The sequence below is a fragment of the Phoca vitulina genome, unplaced genomic scaffold (assembly GCF_004348235.1).
Source record: "Phoca vitulina isolate PV1807 unplaced genomic scaffold, GSC_HSeal_1.0 scaffold2, whole genome shotgun sequence".
In the NCBI taxonomy this organism is placed as follows: Eukaryota; Metazoa; Chordata; class Mammalia; order Carnivora; family Phocidae; genus Phoca; species Phoca vitulina.
In genome coordinates, this window is record NW_022589705.1 from 99,868,896 (window position 1) to 99,886,148 (window position 17,253).

Genomic DNA, 17,253 nt, shown 5'->3' on the forward strand with positions numbered 1-17,253 from the left:
GATGCCGTGTGGCCTCCGTGCTGGACCATGGTGACGCACGGCTGTGACACGTGTTAAATATTGACAGAAACTTACCGGGATTTAGAAAACGTTCCAAATTTGTAAATTCTTCATCGCAGTGCGTCCCTGCGGGCCCTCGGACTCCCGTCCCCAGTCCCCAGCCGCCACTTGGCGCACGACCCCGCCCGCTCTGGGGCCTCCCGGGTGGGGGTTGCCTGCGACTCTGGGCAGGTGCCGCTCGCGGAAAGAAGGCACCAGGGAGGCTTCGGCATCATGGGCACATTTTATTCCTCAGGACATTATAGGCTAACTCTCCTGGCGGAGCAGGTCAGTTCTGTTTCTGTGGAAAGTGTGCACCTTCGAAATCGTGGGGCAGTTTCTCCCTCGGACACGGTCACCGCGGGTCCTCCGCGGCACAGGCACAAGAAGCAAACTCCTCCAGCACGAAGCCGGCCGCGCGGGCCCAGACGCCAGACTGTTCCGCTCCGAGAAGCGCCGGCTGGACGCCCCGTCCGCGGTCTCAGCGGCAAGTGTCCCTCCTGGCCGCGCGTGGAGCCTTGCGTCCAGCCTGGCATGCATGCGCTGTGGTTAAGGATAGAGTGAAGGGGTCATTCACAGACGTGTCCATGACAGAGAAGACGGCCTCACACGGACTCCTCGGTGGAGAGCAGTAACGGGTTGATGTACTCGAAACCTTCAAACTCGGACTGGTCGATCCTCTTTATGACGTCCCTGTGAGCACAGGCAGAGCGCGGGGACTGGTGTCAGCCCCTGCCCCCCAAGCCCGCAGCCGACCCGGACAGGGCAGACGGCGGACGGGGTGGTCCGACCCTCCTGGCCGCCCCCCCCCCCCCCAGGCCTTACTCATCATCCGGGGTCAGCTGCACGGGCTCGCTGGTGAACTGGGTGTCGAAGTTGTCCAGACCGTACTCGTCGGTTATCTGGGGCTGGAATGGCGGAAGGGCCTGCTTCTTCTCCAACTGGGAAGAACAAGGCAAGATGTCAGATTGATACCGTTTTGTCATCTCTTGGGTTTTTGCAGGGACTTAAACCACAGGACGGAATAGGAAGACACTCCGTGTTTAAACATGTCCTGTCTTTGAAGGCTAGTTTTCTTTTCCCTTAAACACAAATCTAGGAGAAAGCAGCTGAAGCCAGAAAAATCCCGAGTTTAGAAATGCTGGCAGCATGGGCCACGTGGGCCCTGTACCCGGGACAGAGCTGGCCGGGCATCTGCACCCCCACAGCCCGTACCCGGGACAGAGCCGCTGGGCGTCTGCACCCCCACAGCCCGTACCCGGGACAGAGCCGCTGGGCGTCTGCACCCCCACAGCCCGGCCCCTGAAACCGAACCAGGCTGGTCTCGGGAGTATTTCCTTTCTTACAACTGGGAACCCTGGTCGTAAAGGAGCTCGGACTCAGCAGGGACGCCGCTGCCCACGCCGCCGCTTGGTGAGCCCTTGTCCCACCGGGACCTTCCTCCCCGAAAAGCCGTAACTGACCCTCTGTTTCTAATCACAGGGGATGCTCGTCAGGCAGGAAACAGGGCTTCTCAGGATCCAGAGTCTGACTTCCAACTCACCCTTTATGGGGCTGAGACACGCTCGTGCCAGAGGGCGGAGTGCCCGGGCCAGGGGCCCCTCAGCGGCATGTTACACGGGCGAGGACAGTGAGGGCCTGCTCGCCCAGTCCCTCCGTGACACACGCAAGCCTCCCCCCGCCCCCAGCGGGTGTGCGCTGTGCCCGAGAACACTGAGCTGTGAGCAAGAGACACGGGCCCTGCCCCGTGGGGCCATCGTGTTGGGTCCCCTCCGTGCCGCGTAACCCCGCGTGAGGCCGGGGAGAGGAAGCACGCAGCACGCTGCCCAGGCCTGCTGGGCCCTCGGTAGGGCTGAGCCTGGACACGCCTGCCCGCGTGGGGCTCCACACGTCCCCGTGCAGGCCGTGGAACTGTCCAAGGCCGACGTGACGAGCCGTTCCAGTTACAACAGCAGCAGAGCGGGCGTGGAACATGAGCGGCTCGGGGCCCACTTCGGCAAGTGGAGGACATGGGGGTGTCCCAGACATGGATGAGTCCTTCCCGCCGGCTGCCTGACACGCACAGGGATGTGGCTGGCACGGCATCCGGTCCCCGGGCAGGAGAGGGCATGTGGCAGAGAGGACGGGCTGTCCCTGCAGGCAGAGCGGTCACCCGTGTGCGTGGGGACCACGGCCCCGTCCTTGTTGCTTCTCACCTTTTATACACAATGACCCATATTCTTTTGTATGCAATCTTTTCTGATAAAAAGTGTGGGGGGGTATTTCTTAAGCTATTTCCCCACCTTAGGTCTTGGCTGCTTTAAGATTTAAATAGCAAGTCGCAGCAGACCCAAGCAAGAAGCTCTCCCGGGGTCCTCCACACCCACCCCCCATCCTGGGGCCCCATCCTCTGGTCTGAGGGTGTGAGGCTGCTCAGCCTCCCTCCGAGACTGTCTCATGAGCGTCTCACGAGCGTCACCTCCTTTCCTCAGTCAAAAGCAGTGAGCAAGAACAGGGCCACCTGGATGCCGCCCAGGGGCAGGCCGCCGCTCCGCGGAGCCGGTGTGAGCAGAGAGGAGGCTGGAAGGGGCATGCGTGGCAGCCAGGCAGGCTCCAGTTCTGAGGGCCTGGAGGAGGCAAGGGCGGTGGGCTGCCCCGCAGAGGGTGCTGGGGGCCTCGGGGGCTCCGAGAAGCCTGAGAGGAAGCAGGAGGTCCCTGGACAGAGGAGGCCGCCCCTGGCAAGGTTAGGCAGGGAGCAGTCCCATCCTGGGGGCGGGCAGAGGCCCAGACCTGGAGGCTGAGTGTCTGAGGACTGGGTGGGAGAGGCAGAGTGGGGTCCAGGGTGACCGCATCTCCGAGCGGGGCTTCCTGTCCGCTAGTCCCTGCTTCCCCAGCTCCAGGTGGTGAGCCCCCCACCAGATGTGTGCGAAGCAGAGACTGTGCTGGACCCTGCTCTCCCGGCCGTGGGGGTAGTGAGGGAATTCCAGGAGCCGCCCTGTGAGGGCAGAGCGACCCCAGTACCCATTTTATCAAAATGCTTCTTCCCCTCCACTCTCTGCACATCCCTCCCACCGAAACAGCATCCCCTCAAGTACCGCGGGGCACTGCGCTCGGACCCCGCGGGCCGCCTCACGCAGTACGCGTCCTTCCGCTCAGGCGTGTCAGCAACGGCGGCCGAGCGGGTGGTCACGCACTCCGCAGAGCCAAGGGTGGGCCCGCAGGCCCCCGTGTCCCCTAGGGGACCACCTGCACCTTCCTCGACCGATTGGGGTCTGGACGTGGCTTATAAATGCGGACACTGCTATGGAAGAGCACCCTCATCATTTCACACGCACGCCATCAACCCTTAGCCTTCTGATCCCGGCAAACGCAGGCTGCACTTGAGTGCTTCCGGCCAGGATGCACTGACCAGAGATGGCCAGATGCCACCCTCGGGCTGCGGCGTCACGGGCCACTGAGGACTGTCACCGAGGCCCGGCATCTGGCTGGAGCCCCGCCGACAGTGGCCGAGGTATCTACGAAGGCCTTTTCCAGCTCAGCGGGATGACACCTGCCTAGCGAGTGCTGGGGGCTGTGCTGTGCGGAACCCCCGAGGCCCTGCCATGGGCCCGGCCCGTCAATACGTGGGCCACGGAGGCTCAGCGTGGCCCGGGGGTTGTGGACGCCTGGCGGTGGCACTTTCCTCCAGGCCAGGTGTCCCGAGCTGTACGGATAATGGTCAGAAACCAGCCCAAATCTAATTTCCCCTCCCTTGTGCTAGTGGACCAATCAAAGTCAGTTTCTCTTTTCTTCCGTTTTTTTGAGTAAGCTCTACACCCAACGTGGGGCTTGAACACACGACTCTGAGATCAAGAGTCGCACGCTCCACTGACTGAGCCAGCCAGGTGCCCCTCAAAGTCTTTTTCTTAATTAAAAAGTACCTGTGCTCTGAATATTGTTCTAAGAATTTGTGTCTAATAACTCCAAGGGAGAGGACGCTGGATTGTGTTTTGAAATCACCCAGCCGCGGCCTGGACAGGGCTGGGTGTGGGCGGGGCGGGCGCGTGGTCTGAGCGCGCTCCTCACCGCGACCCCACAAATGCGCAGACGACAGTCCTGTGGGTGGAAAGTGACAGTGACCAGAGGGAGTGGACGAGAGCTGCCCTGCCCCCGGCGGGCCTCAGCACTGGCCGCAGGCCTCCACAGCGGCGGGAGGGGGAGACGCGACAGTGCCCAGAGCGGGGCTTTCTTCCGATCTAGTTTGAGCTAAAGTTCAATCTTCACTTAATTAGCTAGCTAATCTCCTTTGTCTCAGGAGCACAATTTAAAGGTTATATTTCAGTAACTCTGTAGCCACTTATATGTTGTGAACCAAATTCAGTTCAATCTTCCTTTAGTACCAGGAACCAGGGTGCTAAAGTGGAAAGGGTTTGTATCCTTCACTGTTCACCGCGGCCCAAGATGGGACCAAGAAGGGCAAGTTCTGGTAAACCAACCATGAAACCGGCTCCCACCAGTGGATTTTACACAGAATCAACCAGGCGGTGCGGTCACAGATGAAGGACGTCCCCAACCGGACCCCCGGGCAGCACAGCACGTGGTGGGGACACCAAGGCAGCACCTCTCCTAGGGCCCCAGAGGGCGGCCCCACCACACCCTTCATCCCAGCCCGCCCTGGAGTGGGGGGTCAGCAAACGGGTCCCCGTGCTTTACCAGGTCCCAGTCTATGCTGCGGAAGAATGCGTGAGACTTGATATCGGAAAATCCCGTCTGTGGCCGGCAGCCGAGCCTCTCTTTGGGGTCCTAGGTGTCAGAGTTCAAATAAGGACCAGTCAGTAAGGCGCAAAGCAGCCCGGATTCACAGCCAGAGGACACGCAGCTTCCTTTCCCTCTGTGACCTAAAGAGCTTCACCGCATGCCCTCCGCCGCCTCAGCACCCAGCTGAGAGCAGACGGACGGAACTTTCACTGAATTTCTCTTGGGCACAATTTCTCGTTCTGTTTTGGCAAGTATGACCGAAGACGCCGAAGCACAGGGCAGAGGTCCGGTCGGGAAGCAGAGCCGCCCCCCCACCCCGGGTCCCGCAGCAGCCTGGGCAGCCACACTCGGACGGCCCTCTCGGCGGCCACACGTGTACCTTGTTTAAAAATCCTTTCAAGACGTGGGAGGCTTTCACAGAGAGGAATCGGGGGATCCGGATGGGCTTCTCCAGGATTACTGCAACGAGTGGGGCCCTGGTGAGAAGTTTGGTTCCTTCCCGAGGCTCCCTGCTGTTTGCTCTGCCCAGCCCGGAGCTGGGCGGTCTGCAGGGCCCCTGGCCCCTGCTCCCTGCGTGCAGCAGGGTCTCTCCGCCACAGAGGCCCCCCCGCCCCGCCCGCCCCGGATGTGCCCCGGATCCTGCGGCGGCCTCACGGACAAGGGCGCCTCTGCACAGGACCACCAGAGGGCGCTGCGGGGACGACCGCGTTCCCGGGCGCCCGCATCCCAGGGGCAGGGAATTCGGCACCTGCAGGTGGCAAGGAGCCCTGACCGGGGCCCCGCCCACCCACGCCTCCAAGGCGCACACCTGGCGGCGGCAGGAAGGAGTCTGGGCTAAATCAGGACAGGCTGTCTTTCCCGGTGAACTGGCCCCCCACACCACAGCCGCTCCCACTTCCCCACCCGGGTCCTTGCTTCCCTGAGAGCAGGTGTGTGGGGATGGGCCGACCTTGTTTGTGCGGGACGGGCGGGTAGGGGGAGACCCGAACGCACAGCCCGGGCGGCGGCACCTGAAGCCTCGGGAGACACCTGGTGGCCCACGCACCTTGGAAAAGGTAGTCCTCGGTGTTCATGTCGGGGTTGTCCGTGATGATGTCAAAGGGGGAGCGCCCGGCCATCATCTCAAACATCAGGACCCCCAGCGCCCACCAGTCCACGCTGAAGCCTGGAGGGACGGCACAGGCCGGGCCGCGGGCGGTCGGCAGGGGCTCGTATGCAGTGGGGAGGCAGGGGAGCACGGCCGCAGGCACGGCTCTGGCCAACGCTGGGCCCGGTGCCCCGACATGCCCTGGGCGGCCTGGCTTCCCCTCTGCCCACCGTCCTGGGGCCCGTGTCTTTTTTTTTTTCTTAACTAGTTGCAAAGCTGTTTCCACATCAGGGCCGTTAACCCTCTTGCTGGCTCTCTGCTGGTTTTCCAGATTGTCATCTCGCCTTTTAAGCCAACCAGTGGCCCGCCCTCTGGCCGCGCAGACTTGGGAAGCTGAGCGAGCCTGTGGGGCAACCATCCTTTCACTCTACTTTGGCTTACTACCTCAACTTGAACACTGCCTTTCTTGAAGGCCGCAAGCAGTCTTCCCCACATTCTCCTGCAGTCGCTGCTTCAGGGTGTATTTTATCGCATCGGGGAATGGGAGTGCGAGAGCCTGGCTTCAGTTGTGCCCGCAGCCCCTTAGGCCCTCTGGAGCTGTTGCCCCATCCCGTACGGGACCCCCAGGCCCAGACCGGCTTCTAGACGCCCGATCCTGGTCTGCCCATCTGCCATCTGTCCTTCCCTGTCTGGCTCCTCAGTGACACGGGGGATAGCAGCCTGGTGGGCACCTCTGACCCGAGAGAGCAAGTGACCTGCCCACCTAGCCAGCCCCCATTTTAATGGCAAAGAAAATGTTTAAGAATATCTGATGGTGTATTTGTGACATGCCTCACTGAAAACACTAGGACACAAGAGTATGTGGGGTGGGCACACACGCACAAGCATGCATCACACGCACACCACATGCGCATACACCACACATAAACACGCACAGGCATGCATCACACGCACACCACACGCATGCACAAGCATGCATCACACACGTACAAATATGTATCATACACATGTACAAACACATGCACGCACACCACGCACACGCACACACATGTACAAACACGCATCACACACGTACACGCATGCGTCACACGTGGCACTTCACACTCATGCACATGCACCACACAAACACACCCAGCACACACACACACACGTGCACACATAGAGTAATCTCATTTTTGTTTCAAACCCAGAGAAAGCAGAGGGGCAGAAACGCTGTCCATGGGGACTGCAGGCGGGTTAACCTGTCCCCTCGGTCACTCCCCCACTGGTGGGGGTGGCACGCAAGCTGGGGGCACTCGTGTACATGTGTGTGGCTTTGCTTCCTTCCCCACCGCTTAGGGCTCCTTGATAAAAGGAATCCTATCCAGTTCCTCCACCTGGGGACGCCTGAGTGGACACCCAGGAGGACAGAGAGGGGCCACACAGGTTCAAATAAGGGCTGAGGCCAGATGGTGACAGGGGCCGGGAACAAAGTGAGGGGTGTGTATTTCAGGTGTAATCGGTCAATAAAACCGCTCTCCCTGGCTACTGGGCTAGGGCCCCAGAGTCCGGGTTAGGACCCCTGGCAGGGTCAGCCCCTGCAGGTCCACCCGGCCCCCTCTGCTCCGGGACCACATCCCTGAGAAGAGCATGCCTCCAGGGCCCAGGGGCTGTCCTCATCTGCATCCGCCTGCCATGTGCCGGCGAGCAGCTCCCCCGCCCGCCCGACAGCCCCGCTCACCATACTCCTCCCCCCGCAGGATTTCTGGGGCGATGTAATTCGGGGTTCCGCAGAAAGTGCTGGTCGTGTCACCAGGGCCCAGGCCTTCCTGTGGGGACAAAGTCAGTTACCCCCCCATTGGTGGGACGATGTGTCTCAGAGAAAGCCGGCTTAGGACCGTGAACGCGAGCGAGGCCCCTGGGCCCCCTGGAGCCGCGGTGACCGGGTGGTGGGCACCTCTGACCACGCGGGCGTGTCGCCCACGGACCGCGTACTCGCCTTGCACATGCCGTAGTCAGTTAACTTGATGTGGCCGTCAGCGTCGAGGAGGACGTTGTCCAGCTTCAGATCCCGGTAGATGATCCCTCGCTCATGGAGGAAGTTGAGAGCGATACAGATCTCAGCAGCGTAGAATCTGGGGGCGGCAGAGAGAGCCCAACGGGGAGCTTGGGTGGGAGGCCCGTGCGGGCAGAGCAGAAGCTGGGGGGACGCGGCTAATGAAGTGACCAAGAGCATGTTATTACAGCCTCTGACCCTCGGCTTTGTCATCAATAAAATGGGAATAGTATCACCAACATTCCTGTGCCTATCAGGAAAACCAAACACGTGAGCTAGGGTCTTGAAGACGTGTGCACAGCCCCGTCCATAACTGCACTGTTCACTGTGGCCAAAGGTGGAGACCACCCAGGTGCCCCTCACCGGATGGACGGACAAGCAAGCGTGGCCCCTCCACACAGCGGGGTACCGAGCCCTGCTGCGACACGGACGGACCTTGCGGATGCACCGCTCAGTGACATGAGCCAGTCCTAGAAGGACAGATGCTGTCGGATCCCCCCTCAAGAGGTCACAGCAGGGACTGGGGAGGCCGGGGGGCCAGTGTCTCATGGGGGCGGAGCGTCAGTCCGGGAAGATGGAACGTTCCGGAGACGGATGGCGGGGACGGGCGCGCCGCGGTGTGAGTGTGCTTCACGCCGCCGAGCCGTGCACTCGCCAAGGGCTAGCACGGTGAATTTTATGTTCTGTCCACAATTAAAAGTGAAAATGCTAGTGTGTGGGGAGTGAGCGATGCCTGACTTACTACATGCCTTTCCCAGAAAGGACCTAAGAAGACTCACAAAACTGCTTGGAGTTGTTTTAGGCGAGGAAGCGAGGAGCTGGGAGAACCACGGAAAGGAGGCAGAGTGGGCCCCGCGGCGGCGGCGGCAGGAGGAGGGCGGGCCCTTAGGTCACTATCACCTAAACAGAAACAGGTTCTTCTTCTCCGAGGGCTAGTGCCCTGCTTTGCATCCGTGTAACCAGAACCAGAAGTGGCCCGATGCCCACTCAGGGGAGTTTACAGCCGGAACGTATGCGCCCCCTGCCCTTCCCCGGTTTTGGAAACAGGAAAAAGGCAGAACCGTGCAATGCCATTGTGCACTCTCTCCCAGGAGCACCCCCTTCTCTTCCATAATCGTGGACCCCTGAGCCACACTGCAGGGGACAGCGGCGTCTTCCTTGCCATGTCCCCCTGGACTCCACCTCCCTTCCAGCTCACTGCTGGCCTCCGAGGAGAGGCCCCGCTGCCCGGCCCGCGCCTGCCTGCCCACCAGCATGGCACCCACCTGGCGTGCTCCTCCGGAAGCTTCCTCTGTCTCTGCATATGGAACATGAGGTCCCCGCCGTTGACGTACTCTATGACCAGGAACAGCCTGAAGGGAGAGAGAGAGCGGTGTGGGCTGAGACCCCACGCGGCCCGTGCCGGACCTCGCCGGAGGCAGGCGCAACGTGGGGAAGCCCCATGACCAGGACCAACCATGGCGCTGGCAGGTCAGCTCCCCTCTGGTGAGGCCGAAGCAGGGAGGTGCCCAGGGTCACCTAGCCTGGCCCAGGCTGGTGAGGAAAGTAGCCCAGACTGAGAAGTCGGGCTCTGCACCCAGATCCCTGGGGCGTCATCCTGGCGGACGTCAAGAGATCCTGCCCATGGGGTCTCTTGTTCTGATCAGTTCTGATCCCGACATAGGGAACCTGACCGAGAACACACATGACAATTCCCATTCAGCCGCTCATGCCCCCAGCACAGAAGCCCATGTTCTCCCCACGGGGCCGGCAAGGCAGGGGCAGGATACGGAGCTGTGGGACCACCCTGGAGGCCGCAGGGCCTGGGACAGCAGGTGCACGGGCCAGGGGAGGGGGTGGCCACGTCTGGCAAACGACTGCTCTGCCCACCGAGTCTGGATGGACCCCAGGGAGGCACAGGAGCTACTCTGTCCTGGGGGCTGCCCCGGTGGCTTGGGTGGGGGCAGGGCAGTAAGGAGGCACTGAGGACAGCCGACAAGCTTGCAGAGGTCTGGACACCAGGGCAGAAAGAAGGGGGTGGGGCTGCAGCCTGGAGCCTGGCCACTGGGCGGACTGTCCCAGTGCAGGGGTGACCTGGAGGCAGGGAGAAGGCCTGGGGCAGCTGGGGCCAGGGCAGGCCGGTGTGACCCTTTGTGACCCTGCGTGACCCCGTGACTAAGGAACTGGGACCACACACCATCCCAGTCTCCAAACACTCTACCACGTGGATCCTTCTACGCGACATCTTTCTCGAGTTCAATGAGATGCCATTTTCAAAATTAAATTCAGGCACAATCTTCCAGAGATACCCTGCTGAGGGCAGCTCACGGTTCCTCTGGGTGGGGAGTGGGAGTGAGTGCAGACAGCTGACGGGGTCGGCCTGTGGGTCACAGGTGCCCCGCCCTCACAGCGCCGGGAAGACGGGGGTCGCTTTACTTGAGTGAGTGCACGAGCTGAGGCCACCCACGGAGGTTCTCATGTGCACTTACAAGAGCGACAACCCGAAATCCGTCAACACGCAGATGGAAACGGGCCTGGACCCCAAGCGAGCAGCCGTGACCCTCTCGGGCGGCGAGGAGCAATTCCTTCGGCCCTCGTTCTGCTCCCCTGCCTCCAGAGGGTGTGTCTGGAAGGGCGAAGAAAGCTTGACCTCCCCAGGATTCATTCACCTGCGCCTGTAAAGCTTTGCCGGCACAGAGCTACGCCCGCTCACGTACGTGTTGTGTGTGACGGTGTTCACACGCCTGTAGGCGTGAGAGACGGGAAATATTGACCGTCTGCCCTTGGCAGAGCGTCTGCTGGGGCACGTCCCATCCTGTCGGCCACTGTGGGCAAGTGAGGTGGTCATCCCACCCCCGCGGAGAGACCTTGGACCTAACAGCCAAAGCGTTAAAGAAAAGCGTATTTATTGAAAACTCTTAGGGTGACTTCAGAGCACAAGACAGAGATTTTCCACAACGACCAGGAGCTGTGTCCCCAGTTGGCGCGGCTCGCTTGAGAACCTGCCCCTCCCGGAGGAGAGGCGTGCACCCCGACGCTGCGCTCCCCAGGAAGCGCCTCCAGGGCTGCTGGCCCACTTGCGGCGCCTTTCCCTAACAGGGACAAACCTGACGCCACTTCCAGAGAAAATAACAAAACACGAATTCTGGGAAAATGTTGACAGCCTTAGGGAACTGAGAAATGAAGGGGGCGTTTAAAAACGTAGAGAAGTGGAAGCAAAGGTAGTTTTGTTTCCTATCCAGAGGAAAGCCCGCCGTGGGCATCTGGGGGCGTTGGTCCCCTGTCCCGGGAAGCCCCTGATCAAGGGATTTGTTCACTTGGCAAAGTCGATCGGAGCCACAGCAGAGGATCTCAGTTTTCTTTCCACGGCAGCTGCAGACGTAAGGCTTTTGGTTTGCTTTTTTTCTTTTTTTGGCCTACAGATAAACCTTAAGACTACTTTTGACATTTCTTCAGAGCAAAAACTGTACCAGAGCCACGCGACCGATTCTCTGACGACGACGCCCCGTGTGACTCAGGGCTGGCTGCCGTGTCCATGGCTGAGCCCGTGGGGTGCACCTCCTGCTCGGGGGCGCCTGGCACACGCGGCAGTTCATGGCGTGGCTTGGGAACGGCACGTGTCCTTGCACCCATGGCCCTGGGTCACACGGCCACCCAACCCGGAGGGAGGAGGGTGACAGGTCCAGAGGCCTGGGGCTGCCCGCCAAGCTCAGATGGCCGCACTCGGCCAGACTCTCCCACAGTCTGCTCGGACGCTGCACCAGGAAGGGAAAGAAGCAGGGCTGTGGAGCCGGGTCAGTTCCTAACCCCCCTGACCCTGGTCACCCAGACGGGAACCTGGGGGCTGTGGCCCCTGCTGGCTGGAGTAAACGTGGGCATAGGAGGGCACCCACAGAACCCCCTGGCCAGAGCCGGGCGCGGACTTGCTCCTTAGTTCCGAGGACCTACCACACCCTCCCCACATCACCCCTGCCCCCCTCCCCCCATGGAATAAAGTACCCAGCCCCCACACATCGGCTCAGAGGGAAAGACCGATGCCGTAAGACAGCGTATGCTCAGGTCAACAGGTGACGCTATCAACTAGGAGCTGGTCATGTCCAGCCCGACACCTGTGTTTGTAAATAAAGTTTTACTGGCACACTGCATGTGTCTATCTTCACGTACCGTGTACGGCTGTCTTTGCACCATGGTGAATACTTCCGACACAAACCGCGTGGTCCTCAAAGGGGAAAGTACTGACTATCTGGCCCTTTGAGCAAAAGTGCCCACTGCTAGTACACAACATGAGAACAGCTCTTACAGCTCCCACTGAACCTCAGGCTGTAGACTCAGCACGTCTGTGCATCAACGTTTAACCCAGGGATCACGAGCCAGACGGGGAAGCGGGGGCACCGGAGAGGTAAGGGACCCTCTCAGGATCACAGTCGCTGTCTGTAAGATCTGACACCAGACAAGGTGGGTGAATCCAGGACCCACGCTCAGAACCCCCACCTGCAGGTACCATCCCCACATCACAGGGGTGCCCGCCCCCCAAGGGAAATGTCCAATGAGGATGGAGAAGACGCTCGGGGGACAGAGGAAAGAAAAGAGAAGCAAGGTTATGTCGAGTGCAGTAGGACCAGACGGGTCAAAGATCGGAGGATGCTGCTGGCAGACAGGAATCTGACAAAGCGGGGGCAGTAGAAGGGTTTATGTTGCACAAAGAGATCTGCCAGATCAGGAGACGGCCAGCCGGGCCTCAGGTCCCCCCAGAGAGGAAGAACACTGGAACACGCCCCCCAATATCTGGGGGCCTTGAGGCGAGGCTGGCCCTGGTAAGCTGGGGCCAAGGCAGGGCAGGCGCCCTCGAACGGGAAAGGGGAAGGCAACCCCTGGCCCCCTCTGGACTCAGGATGCCACCTGACCATGAAATGGAGCAAACCATGAGAGACCAACACAGGGAAGCAGCTACGGGAGGGTCAGGGTGGGAAGGTCAGCACCAGGAAAACATAAACATCATGTTAACAAAAACTGGGAGGCAGGAGGGGGAGCTCCTCTCCCCAAGCCCCAGGCCCCAGTCATCCCAATGCAATTTAGAATGTTCTAGAGAATAAATGAGAAAATTTAAAAATCCAGTAAAGACTGCACAAGAGAGTACTACAGATCAAAACCAGAATGAGTATCAGTGGAAACCCTTACGTGAACCATCTGTAAACGGAGTCTAAAAGCACAGAACGGGAGTGATACGCGGAGAGCGGCCCAGCCTCCCAGGGAGTCAAGCACCCGTCAACACTAGTTACACATGGTGATGGCGCAACTCACGGGTTTAGGAGCCCCGAGGACTCAAGCCCATCACAGCCGCCTCCCTACAGGCGAGAAGACCTTGGAAACACTTCCACGTTCTTTCTTGACAGTAAACGAGAAATCGATGTAAACGTCCTAATGACTCTCCCGGCCGGGTCCTGGCCTGTCCTCTCTCGGCCCATCTAGAACCTCCTGCCAACTACTGGGCTGGGAGCCTACAAGCTGCACGGAGGAGACCAGGCGACAGGCGTTCAGGGGCGGGAGGGGTGGCTCCTGTGTCCAGCAGCTCGGGGGGGGGGGGGGCACACCTCTTCTGTGGATCCCCGTGCGGCAGCTGCAGGTGGGGACACGGGTCTCTGCTGTCCCCAACCTCCTACAGCCTCTTGTGGTAGCAAATGCCAAGGCCGCCTGCGTAAAACCTGTACGCCGTTTGGTTCTGCTTTTCCCACAACAGCCGGTGGTGCGCTCACGGGGCAAACACCAGGACACTCCTGCGAGGTCAGGAGAGGCCAGGCTTGCCGGCCACCACCAGCCACCACACGCGGTAGGAACGGGTCATGTCATCGGAAACCAGTACGCAGGCATGGGCTGGAAAGGAGGGCTCATCCATCTACCGACGTCCTAACCGCACATCCGAAAACCCAGAACCACCGCCCAGCTCAGGAGGCCCCGAGCACAACACGGACGCGGGAGCCGCACACGAGGTGCTGGCCGCTCTGCTGGGAGGAAAGAATTCAGCGGAAATGAGTGATGAGTGCTCAGGACAGACATTACGCCAGGAAGTGAAGACTCTGCGTGACTAAAACGTGACCCACATTGGAAACTAAGGAGCAACAAGGAAGACACAAGATGCAAAACGGGGGCCGCGGCACGCCGGGCACTGCGCGTCCGCAGAGTGACCTCCTCCTGGGCGCTTCCCTGCATCGTACGATTGCACAGGGGCGCCCGGCCGGCTCGGTCGGAGCAGCACGCGATGCTTGACCTCGGGCTCGTGAGTTTGAGCCCCACATTGGGAGTAGAGATTGCTTAAAATAAAGAAGAACAAAAATAAAATTGCATCAAGTTTTTAAAAGAAGCTATTCTTTCATGTGGTTTCTGATGTCACCAGATAATTGGGAAAAGCACATTTTCAGGTCTGCCCTGACAGTTTCCTCAACAAAAGGAGCCCCTCTCATCTGGGCCCTCACACCTGCCCGAGGCCTGTCCTGGGCGAGGACGAGGGGGCACCATGGCCTCATCCAAGTCAGGTCCCCACGTCCAGTCGGCACAGTCCCAGGACGCTGCAGAGCAGGGCCCGCACCCGTGCTCTTCCGCTCCACGCACACGGCAGTAACATGCCTGCCCCAGTGCGGCCAGTCGCCTCCGGATCAGGAAGACACACCACCTGCTCGCACGTGAGAGTGGTGTGCAGTCCCCAGTGGATGGAGGCCAGTCCCTGAGGGTCCGTCCCTGCTCAGGGCTTTGGGATGATTCGCCGACGGCCACCACGGTGTTTCTAAAAGCAGCGCCATCTACCTGTACTTGCAGAAGTCAGGCGAACCCCACCGAAATCTCCTAACTGCCGCAGTGAGTCCCAGGCCACTTGGGACAGAAGAATCCTTCCTCCCCACGACGCCCCCCAGGCTGGGCTGTCCGCGGCCCTGGGGGCTGGGACCGAATCTTAGCCGTTTTAGGCAAGCCAGAGGGGATGGGAGCAAACTCAGGGCTTTGGCATCACCGCCACGCCTCGGAACAGACACTGAACCGATACCCCGCACGCGCTCTGCTGCCTGTCACTCTCACCGTCTGCTCCTTCTATTCTGGGCTTCAATTAAATTATGACTCTAACAAATTTATTGTGTTTTGAAGGTGTAGTGACTCATGTGCTCACCCGGACTCCCAAGGTCTCGGATGATTTCTGCTGCGCTCACGGCCACCCTCCACTAGCAGAAGCCCCGAGAGAACTCGGTTTTCCTTTGAGCCCCCCAGGAGGCTCGACCCGGCCGTGTCTCTGCTCACTTGCCTCTCCGCACGTCAACTATCACCCCTGCTCGAGGCCTGACCTCCTCCGGCGGCCACCGTATCCACAACCACCCGCCGGACAGGTGTCACGCTGACCCGTGTCCCCCAGCTCTCCGTGTGCAGACCCTCACTTCCGCCCCCAGATCTCCACCGCGGTGTTGCTTGGTGCATCCTGCCACCCACTCCCTGGCATCAGGCGACACATACCGTCCTCAGCTCCGCTCTGAGGCTTCCTTCCAGGCCTCCATGTGCCTATGTCCGGACCCTACACTGCCAGTCCTCCTAGGGACCGGGCATCGGGCTTCCCCAGCAGAACACCACCAGGGCCTCAGTTTCCCTGGAGCCTAGGCGGTTGTGGATAGCTCCAGGATGACCCCTCACATCTCCGAGCCCGTCTCCTCCTTGTGAACACACACCACCTCCTCTGGGACGCATCCCTGTCCCCCTCCCCACACGCTGCTCCTTCACCACATTCCCACGCCCGCGCTGGAGCACCGGGGTCCCTCCCCGGGCCGGGGCCGTGCCTGAGCGCGCTGAAGTCTCTCCGGAGCTGCAGGCAAGTCCTCAGGTGCACTTTATACGGAAGAACACACAGAACAGCACCGGCTAAGTGGCATTTAATATCCAGACGCCACTTTGAACCAAGAACAATTCACTCAAGTGCCGAAGTCAGCGCACAGCGAGTGGAGCTCTTCCGTAAACAAACAAGGTGTAACAGGTCCGCTCTTTTTTAGAGAGTGAGAGCACGTTCCACACGAAATGGGTGTAATATGATAACTCGAGGCACACAGTTAGAAGGTTGTGTATCTCAGAGCAGTGAGCCGACTGTAAATATTTTAAAGGCAGCTTGCTCATCTGAGATCTGAGATCATGCTAAGTGCGACAAATGTCCCCAAACTGCAATTTTATGGGGGGGGGGGGGGTTGTGAAAATAGTCACCTCAGCTACAGTCTTCAGCCCATTTTTCCCAGAACAGCTCAAACAGAAGCAATTTTGTAGTTAATTTTCCTTCTGGCCATTGTCTGGGAAGGACGGGCCGTCTGCGTGGCTGTGCCGCATGTTCCCCCACAGCGCAGATGTTTATCCTGTGTTAGAAACACCACTGCACTTGTTTTATGCCGTGTGTGGTGACACGGTGCTGAGGAAAACCCGGGGATCCTACGTAGCCGTGAGCACAGAACGCGGTCGACCAGGGTGGGCGCTGGATTTGAAGGGGAGAGAAAAGAAACCCTTCTTTCTCCCCGTTCCGCGGCCCCGGCAACGACCGCGCTCAGTGCAAGCTGCCAGCTCACTCGGCAGACGTCTACCGCGGCCGCCCCCCAGCACCAGGCTCGGCTCCGGGGGTTGGTCGTCCAGTCTGCGGCGCGGCAGGTCGGGCTCCCCGGCCCCTGGAGACAGGCCCGCAGCAAGGCCTCAGGACGGCGTGCTCCGCCCACAGCCCAGGAGCCGAGGCAGCGGCCACGCGTACGCCCGGCAGGTGGAGCGCCCCCCAAGGTGTCCTGTCCCTGCAGCTGCCCACACCCCTGCTCGCTGCTGGGGCCTCATCGCATTTCACGACTTCAGTCCCTGTGGGTGTCCTGCTGGCCATGAGGGTTTGTGGGCGCAGTGCTAATCGCCCCCCGACCGTGACGGGGGACGCTGCCGGTCCCCCAGGGCCGGGACACAGCCCAGCGGTGCATCTGTTCAAAGGCCCGGCGCCAACACAGGCGAGGCCCTCACAGAGGCGCGCTCTATCAACAGTTCACCACGAGCCGGGCCTTGCTGTCAACATTTTAACATCTTACTAATCCCTGCAGCGACCCTAAGAGGCGGCGTCCCTGCTGCTCCCCTTTCCCAGAGGAGACTGGGGTGCAGGTGGGTTACTCCGAGGTCGCACAGCTGACAAGAGGAGGGCTGGGCCTGCACCCCAGCTGTGGCTCCAGACCTCAGGAAAAACTGGGTGCGTGTGCACGAGCGCCTCCCAGGCTCGGTTCCTGTGGGCTTCTCAGAGACTTCCCGACTCTGAGCAGCCATGCCCAAGATGCCCGTGCACAGCCACGCGGCGGGGCCCGTCTGCCAGAGGGTCACCCCGGCTCCCGGCTCCAGCCCCCGGACCCCCCGGCTCCCGGCTCCA

The 17,253-nt window shown here is 60.6% G+C and overlaps 1 protein-coding gene across 2 annotated transcripts in view; it reads right to left on the reverse strand.

Annotated features, from left to right (window-relative positions):
• Positions 1-269: 269 nt before the first annotated feature.
• Positions 270-17,253, reverse strand: part of PRKCZ (protein kinase C zeta) — an 87,567-nt gene continuing 70,583 nt past the window's right edge. For both annotated transcript variants that reach the window (XM_032395352.1, XM_032395344.1), the window contains exons 8-15: positions 9,143-9,229; positions 7,821-7,956; positions 7,563-7,650; positions 5,801-5,920; positions 5,135-5,214; positions 4,711-4,800; positions 865-980; positions 270-732 (exon numbers count right to left, since the gene is read on the reverse strand). In XM_032395352.1, the coding sequence (XP_032251243.1) occupies positions 645-732; positions 865-980; positions 4,711-4,800; positions 5,135-5,214; positions 5,801-5,920; positions 7,563-7,650; positions 7,821-7,956; positions 9,143-9,229 (805 nt within the window). In that variant the 3' untranslated portion in view covers positions 270-644. The remainder of the gene's footprint in view (positions 733-864; positions 981-4,710; positions 4,801-5,134; positions 5,215-5,800; positions 5,921-7,562; positions 7,651-7,820; positions 7,957-9,142; positions 9,230-17,253) is intronic.